At 38.8% G+C, this 19,289-nt stretch overlaps 1 protein-coding gene across 1 annotated transcript in view; it reads right to left on the bottom strand.

Annotated features, from left to right (window-relative positions):
- The window catches only part of LOC126251387 (F-actin-uncapping protein LRRC16A), a 598,780-nt gene that overhangs the window by 20,620 nt on the left and 558,871 nt on the right, over window positions 1–19,289 (bottom strand). The window contains exons 28-30 of the mRNA XM_049951780.1: window positions 18,104–18,290; window positions 17,671–17,775; window positions 6,969–7,091 (exon numbers count right to left, since the gene is read on the bottom strand). Of these exons, the coding sequence (XP_049807737.1) occupies window positions 6,969–7,091; window positions 17,671–17,775; window positions 18,104–18,290 (415 nt within the window). The remainder of the gene's footprint in view (window positions 1–6,968; window positions 7,092–17,670; window positions 17,776–18,103; window positions 18,291–19,289) is intronic.

Genomic DNA, 19,289 nt, shown 5'->3' with positions numbered 1-19,289 from the left:
CTTGTTCTCGAGTGCTCAACCAATTTTTACTTTTGAAAAAAGATGGAGTAAAGAATTTGCATTTATTTTTGCTTGAAATATGGAATAAAGTGCAGCACTGCATTCAAAATGTTGACTGTGGCTTTTTGGCGAATCTATTATGAGCAGGAAAATTTTTTACAATTGGTATAAATGTTTCCAAGAGGGTCGAGAAGTTGTCTTAGAAAATGGACGGGACACACATCAATATCTGATGACAATGTGGAAGAAGTAACAAAACTTGTCCTGGAAAATTGCCGAATCACTATCAGAGAGGTTGCTGATGATGTCAGCATATCCTTTGGCTCACACCAAGCAGTGTGTGTGTGTGTGTGTGTGTGTGTGTGTGTGTGTGTGTGTGTGTATGATATTGAAACCAAGTCCCAATTGTCCCAATGGAAACTGACTGAAGAGCCAAGACTGAAAAAAATTCAAGAAGTTCAATCACATGTTAAGGTTCTTCTCACTGTATTCTTCAATTACAATGGGACAGTGCACCATGAGTTCCTTCCTTATGGTTGTAAGGTCAATAAGGAATATTCCTTGAAAGTTATGCACCATTTGCGTGAAGCAATCCAAAGAAAAAGATAGAATTGTAGCAAAACCACTCATCAAAATTAAATCACAATAACGTTCTCGCTCACACCTCAAAGCTTATTCATCATTTTTTTGGCAAAAAACAAAACTTTTCTGTTGTCTCAGCCATGGTATTCACTGGACATTGTCCCCTGTGATTTCTTTCCATTACTAAGGCTGAAAAGAACCATGGACTGACATCGTTTTGCTGTCACTGATGAGATAAAGACAGAATTACTGAAGAACCTGAACACCATAATGAAAAAAGAGTTCTAGAAGTGCTTACAAGATTGGCAATTGTGTGTTTTTATCACACCTAAGATATTCAAGTTTTGTACCATCCTGTGTGTATGTACGTGCAACTGTGTTCTGTAGTGTGAATGTGGGAGAGAGTTGCTTTCTTTGTTTGTCACAACAATGGACGGGATTTGTGATTGCATCAGCATGATGCAGTAGTACGCAAGAGTGAAAATGGTGTGCAGACACACAAACTGGATGGGCACATGTCTTACTTAACCTGTTCACGTTTTATGTGTGTAGCACTGGCACTTGGTTATACCAGATGCAACGACTGTTACTATATAATGTTGTGTGGAATGGATGAATAAATGCAGTTGTTGTACTGCAATGGTTCACCTCCATCCTTCCAAATAATGTTTGTGAGCCCACTCCACAATAGAAAATAATACAGAGTAGCTTACAATCTGCTGGTGGTTGTAAATCCATAACCTGTAATCTATGTAAATAAACCGAAAAGTGACCAATATTGCAAATTCTTCAGTTTCATAAATATTAGTATAGCTTATTAAAAAAATTCTTACAAATTTTTGTCCAACTGAGCTAATGCTCAACGTGTATTGAAGTCAGTGCAAACCTTTATAAAGGAATATTTCAGGGAGTTAATAATAAATCTTAAGAGAGCAAGATCTGGCTACTGCAGTACACTGTGAAACTGTAGCAGCAATAGTGCAAACAAGCATTCTGACCAGAGGATTCTGTTTCTACTGACTTCCAGTGCACTCTCTGAACATGAACAGGTCCCGAGTTTGAGTCTCAGTTCGGCACACAGTTTTAATCTGCTGGGAAGTTTCATATCAGTGCACACTCCGCTGCAGAGTGAAAATATCATTATGAATACTCTCATAATAAGGATCCCAGAATTTCATTCCAATGCATAAATAGCTGATGGAAGCAATGTTTGCAAGATACATGTACCTATGGTGACTGCAAATGTCGCGTTGGATCACTTTTTGGTCCAAGCAGACATGAAAGTAAATTTCAAACGGCAGCAATGCCAACAACCTAAACGAGCATTTTATGTGGCACAGTTAAAAAAAAAAAAAGGAGGAAATTCACTCATAATAAGCCTTGAAACTAGATTCCAGGTACTTCAATATCTACCTGATAGTGTTGAAATGCAACTGTTTAATTTCACAGATTCTGTGTGCACATGTGCTGAACAGACAACTGGATAACACTGAGGAACATAGAAACAGATTCAAGACCAAACTTGGCATCTGACAGATGAAAGAAGTATGCAAAATGTTACCTCTCGAAATGACACCACAACATTATATCGTATAATTTGTGAGCTTACTGGAGAACATGGAAAACATAGTTTTTCAAATAGTCCCATAAAGAACTGAAATGGCAAACGTCTGATCAAAAAATATGAACAGGCTGTTCAGTGCGTTAAGGGTTAAGTACTTCAAAGAAAACTTAAAACAGTCCAACCCACTTTTTGCTTACAACTTCGAACATGTGCCATAAATGAAAGACCTAACAGTAAACACAGGTGATATCACAGAAGTATAAGTGTGTGCAGTAATCACAACACTTAAAAACTACAAGGACACTGGTTTGGATGAAACCTCAGCCAAAATTCTAAACTATGGAGGTCAGGACTTAATTCACCACCTTACTAAATACTTGTTGGCAAACAAGGCAAGCTCCAATAGGCTGGAGGCGTGGCAACCTTGTTAAGGTAGTAAAAGAAAAGAAATCCTACCAAATGTACAAACTGAACGGGCATCAATTTTCTCCCAGTGCGACACAAAATCTTTTGCTTTGTTCTTCCAAAAAAGGCTGCAGGAAGCAGCACTTTGTCAACTGCGAGAAGAACATGCTGGCTTTTGAAGTGGGAGATCCTGTTAATAACAAATATTTGTTCTGTTAAAACATAGTTTAACAATTCAATTGTTTCTGCATCCAAAATTCATTGATTTCAAAAACCATTTGACAATATACATTGAGAATCATGGTGGAATATTGTAAAACGATGGAATTCCTGACCATGTCATTTATGTTGTCTGAAACATGTACCTCAATCCGAGCTGCTGCATAAGAACAGATGGTGGGAACACTCCTTTCTTTAATATTACTACCGGTGTCAGACCAAAATGCTTTTTGTGCATAAAGAGTGGAAATGTATCTACCCATATTATAATGAGACAGAAGATACTACAAGATGCTGACCAATTTCCACACGTCAGCAGCCTTGGCTATAATAATGGGGACACAGATGCAGACATCATCTGCAGAATTGGGAAAACTTTTGCTCTCTTCCAACAAATGCGATCCATACAGCAATTAGACACTACAAATATGTCCGCAACACTTCGGCTGTATTGCTCTATCAATCTGTCAAGGGATGTGAGACTGGGAAAATACAAAATCAGCATGTGAGTTCAATGTTTTTCACTAACGATGCTCAAGGTGGATTCCGAAGATCAACTACCGTGACCATATTTCACATGATGAAATGCTGAGAAGAAGTGGTCTACATAGTATCTATAAAATCATTGCTGAAAGATGGAACAATCCCCAATTCAGCAATGTTGTGAAAACCAAGGGATAGATAGAGGATGATCTCTTAACAACTGGTAACGAACTTTTTGCAAACATGACCACAAACTGGGAGGAAACTGAAAACCTGACAGCTGGTCGAGTCCACCAGAGGAAACGTTTTTGCCAGGTATGCTACCTCAATGTGGAGGAACTAACTCTAAGCATTCCACAGACAACTGTGGTCACAGTTTATTCTGCACATTTCTTACCAACAACAGAACCCATATAAACCCACATGCAAAACTAACTGCTTTGGACGCTTAATCACTTACTTGACAGATTTGCAGCACCAGGTTTTCCAATATTGCTATAATAAATGAATATGTATAGATAATCAACGAATGTCATCTACTCTAGATGACATTCGTCAGAACTACTGATAGCTTTGGGAGAGCCAGCCATGACAAAACTTTTCCATCTGGTGTGCAAGATGTATGAGACAGGCGAAATGCCTTCAGACTTCAGGAACACAATAGTTCCATTGCCAAAGAAAGCCGTTGCTGGTAGGTGTGAAAATTACTTAACTATCAGTTTAATAAGTCCTGCTTGCAAAATAACACAAATTATTTACAGAAGAATGGAAAAACTGGTAGAAGACGATCTTGGGAAGACAAGTTTCGATTTCAGAGAAATGTAGGAACATGCATGGCAATACTGACCTTATGACTTACCACAGAAAATAGGTTAAAGGAAGGCAAACGTACATTTATAGCATTTGTAAACTTAAAAGAAAGCTTTTGAAAATGTTAACTGGGGTGGGGGGCATTTAGAAAGGGGAACAGAAATTCCAGTGATATGATATAGAAAAGGGGGTTGGTGGCATATAGAAAGGGGAACAGAAGTTCCCGTGATGTGGAGGATCACAACTGAGATGCCTTGCACAAGCTCATCAATACAATCCAACAGAGAGGCAATGAATGTAACAGCAGAGGCATATCAGACAGTCTGATGGTGGCGAAGAAACAACAGTGTCATTGAGAAGTGGTCACCAATTCTGCTTGGTCCCCGCATGTCCTGACTTTGCCCCGCACCCTTTGAGGCTGTTGCCCTTTCTGTACTTGCCCGAGGCTATCTAACCTAAAAAAACTGCCCAGTCCACACCACACAACCCCTGCTACCTGTGTAGCCACCTGTTGTGTGTAGTGGACTCCTGACCTATTCAGCGGAACCCGAAACCCCACCACCCTATGGCGCAAGTCGAGGAATCTGCAACCCGCACGGCCTCTGATTCAGACCCTCCACTCGGCTCTGTACCAAAGGTACGCAAGTCAGTCCTGTCGACAATGCTGCAGATGGTGAGCTATGCTTTCATCCTGCTAGCGAGACTGGCAGTCTTCACCAAATCAGATAGCCGCCAGAAGCCAGAGAGTATTTCCTCCAATCCATAGCGACACACATCATTGGTGCCAATATGAGCGACCACCTGAGGATGGGTGGGTGCACCCTGTACCCTTCATGGTATCCGGGAAGGACCCTTTCCACATCTGGAATGACTCCCCCCGGTATGCACACGGAGTGCACATTGGATTTCTTCCCCTGTCTTGCTGCCATATCCCTAAGGGGCCCCATCACGCGCCTGATGTTGGAGCTCCCAACTATCAGTAAGCCTACCCTCTGCATCTGACCGGATCTTGCAGACTGAGGGGCAACCTCTGGAACAGGACAAGCAGCCATGTCCGGCCGAAGATTAATATCAGCCGGAAACAGAGCCTGAAACTGGTTCTTCAGACAAACTGGAGAGGCCTTCTGTTCAGCCCTCCGGAATGTCTTTTGCCCCCTGCCACACCTCGAGATGACCTCCCACTCAACCACGGGTGAGGGGTCAGCCTCTATGTGGGCAGTATCCCAGGCAGCCACAGTCTTAGTCCGAACGGGGGATGCGTGGGACGAGCTGGCCGTCCCCGACAAACCCCCATCCAGACTCCCACAGTGATGCCCATTGGCAACAGCCTCAATACGTGTGACCAAAGCCAACACTGCCTGAAGCTGGGAGCGAAGGGATGCCAACTCAGCCCACATCCGAACACAGCAGTTGCAGTGCCCATCCATGCTAAATACTGTTGTGCAAAGAACATCTTAACTAATCTACACAGAGCACAAACAATTCGACACAAAATTTAAACGGTTATTAAAATACAAGATTGCCTAGTAAATGCTGCTACTTGCGCACTGCTGACACACTGCTCGGCGGCAGAAGGAGACTACGTGATTTTACACTATTCAGGTACTAAAATGCGATGCTACAACCCTCCAATACTACAACACGCCCAAAATTTATGAATTAAACAATGCAAGTACCCAAACACACCCAAAGAAATTAAGAATTAAACTATGTAACAAATAAGTGAGCGAAGAGTATATGACTTACTGCTGGCAGCTGCTTATCCAACGGCGGCAGGGAGCACAGAGCAGTTCAGAAAAGCAAGCCAGTTATCAGGAGGTTGTGGAAGCTCAACACACAAATTTGTGTTACATGTACTGTGCATTACAGTACATGATGGAGGCGGAGGTTGTCCTCCCCCCCAACTCATCGTTATTGTCAGTAGCAGCCAGTTATCATACCTAATGTGCTACAGCACACTGTAAATATCTCATCAAAATTATTCCATTTCTCTTCAAACGCGAGCCAGAATTAGCACTAAAATGGACAAAAACATGTTCTGTTGCATTCTCTCTGCATTATTAAGAAACCAATGTTGATTGCTGAAATAATGGTCCATCAAGCTATGATCAAATCAGAGAAGGGAAACAGCTGTCTGGGTTTGATTGTGCATGTTCTGATTGCATACGTCATTCCTTTTGGGCGCTATAAGTGCTATGTGGCTCACAGCACCAAGTCAGTATTTTTCTTTGAAATTGTGTGCAATGTATTGTGCAGGCACAGAGTATGAGGGATTTTTGAGGAGCAGTTCACATAATGGTGCCACGGCCCAGTGTACTGATTTGCAAATTGCTGGCTCAGATTTGATTAGCGCTGCTACCATCTCCCCTCTGTAAGCAGTATCTGCTTACACAGACCCAATCGATCACTTGAGCACATCATCGCAAGAGCCCTTCTCACAAACATGTGATCCCAGGAGGGCTTTCTTTGAGTGGGACAGGGTTGTGACTGATGTCTCAATCTTCTTGAGGACAACACGCCGAGGAAAGTGCTAACATTTTATAATGCCCAGGGCACAGCAACAGGGTACTGAATATCATGCAGAAGCTGACACTGATACAGAAATACACTTTCAAACATCTGGCTGTATTTTGCTTATTGCTTTGTTGTTGTTTCATACCAAAGTTATTTTTTTAGCTAATAAGGGTTATTCCTTCATTTCCTTCTCACTCAGATTCCAGTCCACATACGGTAACAGATACATAGTAGGTGCAATATGTTATGTGAACAGTTTATGACAGTATTTCTCATCACTTACGGGTTTAAAATTACATAAAATGAACCATAAATTCAATTCTCAGAGCAGTAAAATAATTCGTAGCATTGGAGCGATGGTAAAGGAACCAAAAGTATTGTGTATCCATACCAGATCCCAAACTCGCGACTCCAGAGTCTGTAGATTCATCCAGCGTATCTCCTGAATCCAAGTCAGGGGTATTGGCAGCAGAGGTATTCGTACTGGAACCATCACTCAGCAACGAAAACTCCCCTGCAGAAAGACAGTTTCTGTTTAATTACAACTGAAAGAATAAACATACAACTGTTCACAATAAAAACTGTTACAACAAAACAAAAAAACAAAGAGCAGTGTGTGACGAAGCAAGCTGGGATCTCTTTACTTTTTCTCTTGTTGCCATTTGCCTTCTTAAATTCATTTTATTTTCATTTTTGCCTAATTAACATTGACATACACGGGTATAACCTGCATTTTTATAAAAAAAAGTATATATATGGTTGGCCCTCAGTCTTAATAAATATAGCACCAGGTCTAATTTTGTGCTTAGTTTTGTGTATGTAATCAATTTCCTAATTTATTTGGACGATTCTTAGTTAATATCCTTTGTTATAGGGTAAAATCAGTAATTGTTTCATGAATTAAATTCTACTGTTGATTTATAAACAAATATAAATTCTGTAATAATTATAAACATTATGAAGAAGAACTATTAGGACTGGTTCCATTCAAAAACATATTAGCAAAGCCAGCCCTTAATTAATTCCAAAATAACTACCAGGTTTGTCAAAAGTATTGTTTGCTTAACTATATCTGTTAATTTCATTATTTAAACAAATAATTCTGCTTAGCCCTTGTAGTAGAAGAAACTGTTAAAAAGAAGGAATTCTTTGATGTATTCAGTTAATTGACTGAGTTATGTTTTAATTGTAATTTCTGTAAATTAAACATTGAACAATGTATAGTTTCAGTGCCTATTATTGTGAGGATATATAAAGGCCAAACTTTTGGTCCCGAGTCAGTCGGTCCATAGCCAATTTTCAGATGGGAAGTCTGTATCAGTTAGAGTAACAACAATGCATTAATTTAGTGGAATTAGTGTAACACAAATATGCCACGTGTTAAAACAATGACAGTGTCTGTTCAATTTATTTGAGAAATAGTGTCACACGTACTGTATTATTCTACAAGAACTGTGAACTATGTGGTTAGGTTGTTACTCCTCATAGATATTCAACAGCAGCAGCAGCAGCAGTATGCTGATTTTTGCCTGCAATGTATTAATGAGGCTTAACATTTACCAGTAGTGAACTGGCCATATAACTGTGTAATATTGCGGGTGGTGGTGAGAGGGGGGGAGGGGGGGGGGGGCTTTTGAACAGTAAAAGTAAAGAACTATGAAACACAACTGTGCAACTGTCGGATACATCATTTATGGTAGTCAGTGTTGAACTTCCACCTCCCATTTTACAGCCAGTATAACAATGCAGTATGTCAACACCAAGGACTATCAACAAAGAATTTAAGCAGGTGAATGTCACAAGCTGTTGTAGATCGATCTACAATGAAGAAAACATGAAAACAAAAATAATGTGAACTGTGTCATCTTATACTGTCTTCAATATTATTGGGCTGGCATGCATGTTCATTGCGTTTTTCCATAACTTAAATAAACACAACGCATATGCATAACAGATACTTAAATCATCAATAATATATTCTCCTTCACTCTTTACAACAGTCTGCCAATTCTGGGGCAACTATTCGATTCCACAACTGTAGAAATCATGAGGTTTTGAGGCAAAGACCTCATTGAGCCAGGTGTGGAGTGCATTTTCATCCAGAAAGGAAGTTTGAAGGTTGTTTGATAGAGACTGGAAAAAAATGAAAATCTGAGAGCACAAGATCAGGTGGGTGGGGAATGACTTTCAAACCCTTCTCCTGCATAACATTATCTATTGTGGACATGGGCAGGCCTTTGTATGGGAAACTGCTGCTTCATTTGAACTCAACCATTCCTTTCTTTTCCTTATATTAGCATAAAGACATCTTTTCTCGTAACTAGTAATGATGGGGGATAGGAATGATAGGTATTGTTCACGAACCAACTGAGGACGAGCAAGCAGAGAAACACATATAGCCACCCAGTGATTTTTGTGATTTTGCCTTGTAGCATGCGGTCCCAATACACCTGATTTTTCAATCTCCACCACCGCATGCAGATGTGCACAGTTCATCACACTTGACAGTTATCAAGTACACTGACTTGGATCATTGTAGATTAATGGCTTTAAATGATCTTCTTCAAACCCTGAAGGTCTTCGTGAATATGGGGAGTCACTAATGTTGAAATGATCCACCTTAAAATGAGAAAACTATTTTCTTGCTGTGCTCTGCCCAATGGCATTATTCTCATACATGGCACAAATGCTTATGGCTGCCTCTGCTGCTGTCACCCTTCTATTGAACTTAAACAGAAGAAAATCTCTGAAATGTTCCAATTTCTCCACCTGGCACTCCATTTTCTAGCGTCCACAGTTCCACTCACTATCTCAGAGAGACAAAATGGCAATATGTAAACTCAAAAAGCAACAGTGAAGTACAAATAAAAATGACAATTGCTAAACACACACACAGCAACCAGAATATCCATAAGCAAAACGAAAACACTACAAACGTACACACCAACCTAACAGCTCCAACTGTGATCTTCAGAAAGTTTATCTCCATAATAATTTTTACTATGTTCCCAATTTTCCTTTGATATTTATTAAGGTCATTTTGTAAAGGACCAGAATGATGTTGCAAGTTTCCTAACCCACAGTGCCCACATCTCAGACATTCCAGATATGATGGGTGAACCCAGTAAAGATAATATACTTGACTATGACACATGATTAATGAGAAAAGATGTATGATAAAAAAGAGCATCGAGCAGTAGAAAGATCCATAAATTGAGCAATGATTTTCTTTGCACTGATAATAAAATGCGATAGAAAACATTTTGAAGCAATTTTACAATATCTTTATGAATCATATGTTAGTGCTTAAGAAAATAATGATCTTATTTCACGAATTAAAGTCATAATATTGTTTTAAAGTGAAATTTATTTATCTTACAATAAATGCAATAGGACAGTAAAATTTGTGGAGAATAACAAGCTTGAAATTTTGTTCCAAGATTATGTGTATGAAGAGAAAGGGAAGGACAAAAATACCCGTTATATTTAATTTTTTGGGAAATTTCTCCAAGGCGTGACACCAAAGGGTAGAAGTGTTTAGGGAGGGCCAGGTGTTTTCTAAGAAAATTGGCACAAATATTACCGACTTTGACTCCAGGCTTCCTGCAAAACAAAATATATGGAATGTTGTCCTCAGGATGGCTGGGAATCCCATCTAAGCCTGTCTCCTCATGCTATAGTGCTAATATTCTTGGAAATCACTAATAACATTTACTGGCAGCAAAGCTGATTGCACAAAGTGTTGGTGTATTTTGGCGACCTGGTTCAGGTAAAATAAGGTGACTAAAATCACCACTATGTTGAACTATAACTAGGCATGCAGATTCCATTGTTCTGATTGGTAGCAGTTGGAAACAGTTAGGAGACTTCATGCTGTAGGGATCTGTAGATGTTTGTTGCCAAATGCACAGCATACCATTAGCCATTTTCAACTACTGTAGTGTAACAGGGTATTTTATTAAACATTTTGTTCGAGTTTTAATATTATTACCAGCTACAGATGATCACGGTAGCCAATATATGTTAAGTAGTGTAAAATAAAGGAGCAGATGCAGGGTGCTTTGGCGTGTGCAGTAACAATGAGAGCAGCAGCGAGTCATCAGGGAATGAGTACCATTCACTTGCTGCACAACATCATAGATATGGTATGACACTCTTTGAGTTGACAGTGTTACGGACGGCTCTGAGCAAGAGGGCCACCGACCATGTCCACAGGAACACAAAACAAATGAATCACTTTTGATTTAAAAAGATGGAACTTTGATGTAGGGCCTATAATATTGAGTTGAAGGTTTTGACTATGTCAAGTTATAATTGAGGGGATCTGACATTGCGAGACAGGAAGAATTTAAAATATAGTTAAGTGAAACTTAAAGAGTTTGAAGCTTATTTTGTAGCTCAAAGTACATGTCATATACACATATTTCAACATCACCCTGCAAAGGATTGCAGTTCAGAACGGAAAGTTCATACATGACGATGGAACAGATTAGCTGAACCACCAGAACAATTCATAAAGATGTCCGTGCATAATTAAAAATAATAGAGAGATGAATGACAGATCCAACATAGTGAAACATGCCAACTGCAAGCCACAGCTGAACTATGCCACTATATGGATTTATAACATTATACAACTAACCACCCTTCCTCCCATTACTTTTTTATGTCATATTGCACTGCCATCGGCTTTGTTGCCAAGTTGTAATGTCATTGTGTGTGTTTTGTTGGCCTATTTCCATTGCATTTTTTTTTCCTTCCAAAAATGAGTGATGGTGCAGTTGCTGTCACATTGCAGAATCACCCCTTCACTCCAGTTCAGAAAAGGAAGCAGATTGTATGGAGCTTGTGGACAGACAAAAAATAAGTTTCCGTTGCCTGCACTACATACTCACAGTACATGGAGGTGGAGTTTGTTTCCCGCTGCATCCCACCTTCCCCGCAGCACACCCTAACTGCTCTCCCTGCTCCTCATAACCGCTGATTGCCAAATGCCAAGTTATAGTTCACAAGCAGTAGTGAAGACGGATTGTTCGACAGGTATCACAATGCACAGTAGAGCTAAACAGTTTGCAAGTGGAGATTTATACATTTCAGCAAGCAATTTTTATTGTGTGCTGTTCATATCAAATGGGAGAAGGAAAACACTGTCTCAAAACATTGCTTTAAAAATATGGAATATTTAGAATGTAAATTAAACAGTTCAACAGTAAAATTACATGCAACAATACAACTTTTGTAAGACAAGCAAAAAGGAATCTAACAGGGTGTATATGAGGACAAGGAAAAAAAAATTCCCGGATATTTCCCAGATAAAAATACACTTTCTCCTGGGTGAAAATACACTTTTTCCATGTTAAGTGACAGTATACTCTTCCTCGGCACTGTAAAACTCATCAACTGTTTTAATGTTTATGGTTTTATATACCGACGTAGAATTTCCCGGCACTTTAGAAAATGAAACTCGGGGGTGGGGGGGTGGGGGGGGGGGGGTGGGGGGGGGGGGGACACGTTTTGAAAGAACTATGATCGGCAGCAACATGTACGCTGCATATTTCCGTATTACGAAGGAATAAATTTGAATTCAACCAAACACAGCATGTCACTTTCTGAAGCATTGAAATCGAGGTTGTGATGCACTTTTGTAAGCCAGTCATAGCTCATGTCACGTGATCTCGCCAGCTGATGACAATAGGACACGTAATGTAGTCAGCCAATAGCAAGATCACTCTTAAGTAGCGCGAACACACATATAAGAAAAGTTAATTGTTTAAATTAATATACATAGCACTCACATATAATATTGGTCTCCAAGATTAATAAGCTGGAAGAGAACCTAAGCTTTCACATATAATGTTGATCTTTTTTGCGCGTTACACTTAAAGATACATAACACAAATGTGCCAGTAAAATTTTTAATAACGATGTAAATGTCTGATCTTCTGGGCTCGAAATTCTTCTAAATGGTTGTCCTCAAAGAGTTGATTTTTAAATGAGATTCAAACGCTTTATGATTTAAGAAATTCATCGTACATTCTGGCACATAGTTCATCTTGCGTGAAAGGAAATTTGGTTTGAATGTAACGCTTTTCAAAACACCATTCGCAATATTTTCCTGCGACCTGATAGAAATAGGTTTGTTTCAGCAGTTGGAAGAGAGAGCGCCAGATAACAGGCGTCACCGCACTTACGCAGCTACGATGACACAGGAAGCCCATATGTTCGTACGTGTAAAACATTAAAACATCTTACATTATGTTATAAAACAAGCAAGACATCAGAGGATACTTAAAGAGCATCGGAATTTCGTGAACCATACTAAAATGCATAATTCGGCTTAAAATGCACATTCATATGTCCAGAGTGCAAAATGGCTAAGCAGGGATGGCTAGAGGACAAATGTAAGGATGTAGAGGCTTGTCTCACTAGGGGTAAGATAGATACTGCCTACAGGAAAATTAAAGAGACCTTTGGAGAGAAGAGAACCACTTGTATGAATATCAAGAGCTCAGATGGCAACCCAGTTCTAAGCAAAGAAGGGAAGGCAGAAAGGTGGAAGGAGTATATAGAGGGTCTATACAAGGGCGATGTACTTGAGGACAATATTATGGAAATGGAAGAGGATGTAGATGAAGATGAAATGGGAGATACGATACTGCGTGAAGAGTTCGACAGAGCACTGAAAGACCTGAGTCGAAACAAGGCCCCCGGAGTAGACAACATTCCATTGGAACTACTGACGGCCTTGGGAGAGCCAGTCCTGACAAAACTCTACCATCTGGTGAGCAAGATGTATGAAACAGGTGAAATACCCTCAGACTTCAAGAAGAATATAATAATTCCAATCCCAAAGAAAGCAGGTGTTGACAGATGTGAAAATTACCGGACAATCAGTTTAATAAGCCACAGCTGCAAAATACTAACACGAATTCTTTACAGACGAATGGAAAAACTAGTAGAAGCCGGCCTCGGGAAAGATCAGTTTGGATTCCGTAGAAATACTGGAACACGTGAGGCAATACTGACCTTACGACTTATCTTAGAAGAAAGATTAAGGAAAGGCAAACCTACGTTTCTAGCATTTGTAGACTTAGAGAAAGCTTTTGACAATGTTGACTGGAATACTCTCTTTCAAATTCTAAAGGTGGCAGGGGTAAAATACAGGGAGCGAAACGCTATTTACAATTTGTACAGAAACCAGATGGCAGTTATAAGAGTTGAGGGACATGAAAGGGAAGCAGCGGTTGGGAAGGGAGTAAGACAGGGTTGTAGCCTCTCCCCGATGTTATTCAATCTGTATATTGAGCAAGCAGTAAAGGAAACAAAAGAAAAATTTGGAGTAGGTATTAAAATCCATGGAGAAGAAATAAAAACTTTGAGGTTCGCCGATGACATTGTAATTCTGTCAGAGACAGCAAAGGACTTGGAAGAGCAGTTGAACGGAATGGATGGTGTCTTGAAGGGAGGATATAAGATGAACATCAACAAAAGCAAAACGAGGATAATGGAATGTAGTCGAATTAAGTCGGGTGATGTTGAGGGTATTAGATTAGGAAATGAGACACTTAAAGTAGTAAAGGAGTTTTGCTATTTGGGGAGCAAAATAACTGATGATGGTCGAAGTAGAGAGGATATAAAATGTAGACTGGCAATGGCAAGGAAAGCGTTTCTGAAGAAGAGAAATTTGTTAACATCGAGTATAGATTTAAGTGTCAGGAAGTCATTTCTGAAAGTATTTGTATGGAGTGTAGCCATGTATGGAAGTGAAACATGGACGGTAAATAGTTTGGACAAGAAGAGAATAGAAGCTTTCGAAATGTGGTGCTACAGAAGAATGCTCAAGATTAGATGGGTAGATCACATAACTAATGAGGAGGTACTGAATAGGATTGGGGAGAAGAGGAGTTTGTGGCACAACTTGACCAGAAGAAGGGATCGGTTGGTAGGACATGTTCTGAGGCATCAAGGGATCACCAATTTAGTATTGGAGGGCAGCGTGGAGGGTAAAAATCGTAGGGGGAGACCAAGAGATGAATACACTAAGCAGATTCAGAAGGATGTAGGTTGCAGTAGGTACTGGGAGATGAAGAAGCTTGCACAGGATAGAGTAGCATGGAGAGCTGCATCAAACCAGTCTCAGAACTGAAGACCACAACAACAACACATATGTCCAGATTCGTAAGTAAATTTTCTTGGAGTACCAGTACTGTATTATCTCATGTTTGGTTCTTTATTATGGCATAATGCCATACGTGCACTTGAAATGCAGCAAACAGTTGAAACTAGTCAATAGTGTGAAATTAAACACTTCGTTTCTAATAAAGCAGAAAAGATGAATGAAATCCAAATCTCTTTAGTAAACCAACAAAAATAACTTCATTGTTCTGCAAGGCGATTAATGCTTGACTGTCAGGAAGGTGGAAATAAAATCTAAAACTAATAATATATTTTAGCCTACCATAATTATGCGAACGTATTTTAATTCATTTGAAAACTCCCGGCCGCAAAATCCGCTATCATTTAACGTGAGAGCAATAAACGAAGAGGAAACAACAAAATCACTGAACGTAAGCACACGTCACGTGGAGACGACCCATCTCCCCACCATAACTCAGACTGCTCTGGGCATCAGGGCCAGATTTACTATATTTCCAAACCGGGGCGATATTAAGTCGTGGTGCCCAGCCATACTTCTGTAACCAGAAACGAAAGAAGGTACAACTCATACGTGACTCAACTGCGCATGCGCAAGAGCCCACCTGCAATTGCTCAAACGAATCTAATTTAAATAGGTTGTCACGTCACACTCATTGGAGGCAATTTGTTGTTATGAAGCATTATAGTCTTCCTAAAGCCTTTGACACACTTTGCTGTTGGCAGACGCTTGTATGAGCACTGCGTTTTTTTGTTGTATACGGCGCATTTCCTTTGCAACTTAAGATTTATTTCCGATTTTTTTTTCTCTCGTTCAAGTTTTGTTGCTAGAGCATTATTCTGCAATATCGGGATACAATAATATCCTTTGTTAGAGTATTGGTTCTTACCAGTCAAAATCACAAAAATTTAACTGAAAACTAAAACAATGAAAAATTCCCATAATTCTAAACAATTTCTGGGTTTTTCCCAGTTTTCTCCCAGATGAAAAAATTCCCAGGTATTTTCCGAATCTCCCGGGTTGTATACATGCTGTCTAAGAGTGAAGGGACAGAATTTAATCATGAAATAACTGCAAAGCTACTCAAAATCAACATCCTGCAGGAAAAGTTAATAAAACTAGTATTTCTAAGAGCTTTTGATGATAATGAGTTTCCTTTTTTCTACTGGTTAGGAACTAAGGGAACAATACGTCCCACATTGTGCAAACAAAATACTAGCAGGCATAAAACAGTCTTTAGAAGGGAAATCAGACTTGGCTCTCTAATTTGCAATGAAACTACCCCCTCTGCAGACTGTTGTGTGTTTGCACTCCTTATCAAAATGCAAGATCCAGTATCTGAACCAGAAATATTTTTCTCATAATGTGCATTTCTAGATAAATCGAACAGCAGAATGTGTTCTCAAGTGGCCCTAAATGTGTTGCATGCTTTTGAAATTAATCATGAGAGTGTAAATTATATAATAACAGATTCTGCCCTGTATATGTTAACATGTTGTGAACTACTCAAGGAAATTATTGGAGAACATTTAATTCACCTCATTTACTTGCCTCATAAATTAAGTTTGCTCAGTGACATCTTGCCAAAGAATCGAAAAGAGTTTAATGTAATTGTATCAAAAACATAGAACTGTTTTTGTACGTCAAGGAAAATTAAACACTTGTTCCGTTCATACATAGATGAAAACTTTCCAGATATGTCGGTTTCATTGTATCCTGAGCCTGTGTTGAGTAGATGAGGAAGTTGGTTTAAAGGTGCCTGTTACAGAAGTATCCTCCATTCAAACAACTGTCACTAAAATCTATTCCCACAGTAAACTGGTTGGCAGCAATGAAAGATGCCAGATTTCACAATCTTGTTAAATGCCAGCAGCATTTGTTATGCACACTGCAAGTTTATTGCAGACATTGTATTGGAATTAGAAGGGTCTGATTATCCCTATTCTCATTTGCTGGTTTCAACAATAAAAGAACTGCAGGATACGATGAACGTAATTGCTTCTGGTCATGTTGCTGAACTATATAGTAAAATTATTGAGGGACTTAGATACTCCCTAAAAAGTGAGGTGCCTTTCCTTTTGCAAAAGTTAGTGTTTTAGTCGTATAAAAAATTGAAAATCACACATCTCCAAATGATGCTTGCATGTTATTTGCACTTCTGAATGATTTATTTCATCCAGCTAATGTAATTCAATCAAACTATACAAACATTTCAGCATTGAGCAACAAATCACAAAAATTATCTCTCTTCAAAGGGTTAAAACAGCCTGGGTACCTCGCTCTTGAAGATATTCTGCTAAATTAAAATGAAAGGCATTCTGGACAACAGTTTGAAATATTCAGTCACTGCAAGTATCGAAATTAATACACATGAACTTTTCAAATGATATTTTAAGGTCTGTTTGGGTCCCTGTTCATCCGCTGATGCAGAGAGATTTTTTGGATTATAATTTCAACTGTCAATGACCAAGACAACTATTGAAATAAGAACATTATAACAAGTGCTATGTTTTCTTCCATGAAGTAAACCCTGGATAAGAGTGATAATGTAATGTGTTATGTAATCATAATCCGGAATACAATAAAATAATAAAGGATGTTTTTAGTAACTTGTACATTACCATTCACGTAAATAATTCAGACCCTCAATAATGAAACCGTAAATAATTCAGAACCACTGTAATGAAACCTTTAACGATTAATTTGAGAATTGTATTGGGAAAATTACTAGCCGCCTTGTGAAATTGTACATAAATTAGTGAGGGATAAAATCATGCTTCTGCCCATAAATAATAGGCTTGGCTGGACAACATAGTTCAGCTACCGAACTTAGAATCCGCTTTAGAGCACACCTATATAAAATCTTCATTAACAAAATTCCTGATGAAGACTCCTCTGCTGTGGAAGCTCAACAGATATTCACTGAATGGATACAAACCTGACTTCCGATCCCCTCCGACAACAGACCATGGTCTTGGCTTCGGTGCAATGGGGGGAGGTGGTTTCTGTCGACTGTTGCACTGTTTGCCACCACAGCAGGTTGCTGAAATGGAAGAATACAACTGAAAATTTTGCAGATGTCAACAACAACAAACGACACTCACTGAACTCTAATGATATTTGTCACTGAACACATTTGAAATGAATGCAGAAATACATCACAGATTTTCATAAATGTTTTGGGAAAGGGGCTACACAATTTTTGTCAATTGTTTGTATATCACTCAGACATAATGTAAGATGGAAATTATAAAACATTTTAAAATATATTACACAACATTAACAACATGCTGAACATTTATTAATGAAATAAAATTTATCTATTTGGTACTACTATATGGACAAAGTAATTGCATTCAACTGAAACTGACTACTGTCATTTGTCCTTAGGGAAGCGTCTTTTGTTGTCGACTTAAGAACTGGTGACTTCGGACCATCAGCTGTGGTTCCCTTTGGAAAACTTTCAGTAGGAGAACGCAGTGATTCCACAAGTCCTGTGGAACGCAGTTTCACACCAGGTGCCACAATGGGAGAGGGTGGTTTTTCGGCATCCACATCCTAAGGGTGAAAACTCAATTACTACTACTTACTAATGAAAGTATACGAAGTAAATAATTTTGAAGACAAATTTATGGAAAATTTGTGAGGAAAGATAAAATGAACTACTTCAATCTTTTTAACTTTCTGCCAGTGAGAGTAGGACATATTTTGATGTAAAAGCACACTGAAGCAAGTTCTACAATGTAAGTCAAGATGTAGATAACACTGAGATGCCAAGTAATACACTTTGCTGAAATCCTTCTGATTAACATGTTAGAATGTTTTAAGGATGGCAGTGATGCATGGAAGTGGAAAACCTTGGACTTGATAAATATAGTTGCAGGAAGCTAAAGTGTTTTGAGGCTCCACAGAAGACAAGAATGGAATATATTCACAATAGAATATAGCAGTTGGAAAGACAGATCATCTGCCAACTATTAAAACTTTGTTCCAGAGAGGAACAGAAATCTTAATAGTCAAATGTTTTGATCAGTTTTTTATTTTATTTTCCCAGCAGTTCCAAAATCAGATATCTTCTGCTTAATACCTGAAGACATACATCACTTTGATTTCAGTGTTTGTTTTCTTCATTTAAGGAATAAAACACAAAAAAGGAAAATATGGGGCATGTACAATTCCGAAAAGAATTCTTCAAATTATAAGGGTTAACTAAACACTAAATTTCAAATACGAATCATTAACTGCTATTGAGTCAATGATCAATGAGAATGGTGATCTGTCTTTCCTCTTAATACACTGTAGTAAAAAAGTTTGTAAATTCAGCAAAAAATTGAATATATATAATGTTTGCATTTGCGACCAATCATAACATTACAGACTATACTTATCCAACTTCATTGTTTCTGTAGAAGAAATTCTGTGTAAACAGCAGCTAATACAAGAAAGGGTCATGAAACCAGACATCAGCAATTTTGGGAAAAAAGCAGTCATTGCAGATGAAGCTGGGAAGTTTTTTTTCTAGTGCACGGCATTCAGTAGGCTGATATAATAGAAACA

This window comes from Schistocerca nitens, chromosome 4 (genome assembly GCF_023898315.1).
Source record: "Schistocerca nitens isolate TAMUIC-IGC-003100 chromosome 4, iqSchNite1.1, whole genome shotgun sequence".
In the NCBI taxonomy this organism is placed as follows: domain Eukaryota; kingdom Metazoa; phylum Arthropoda; class Insecta; order Orthoptera; family Acrididae; genus Schistocerca; species Schistocerca nitens.
The sequence above is the reverse complement of the archived record's forward strand: the minus strand, read 5'-3'. Positions and strand labels throughout refer to the sequence as shown.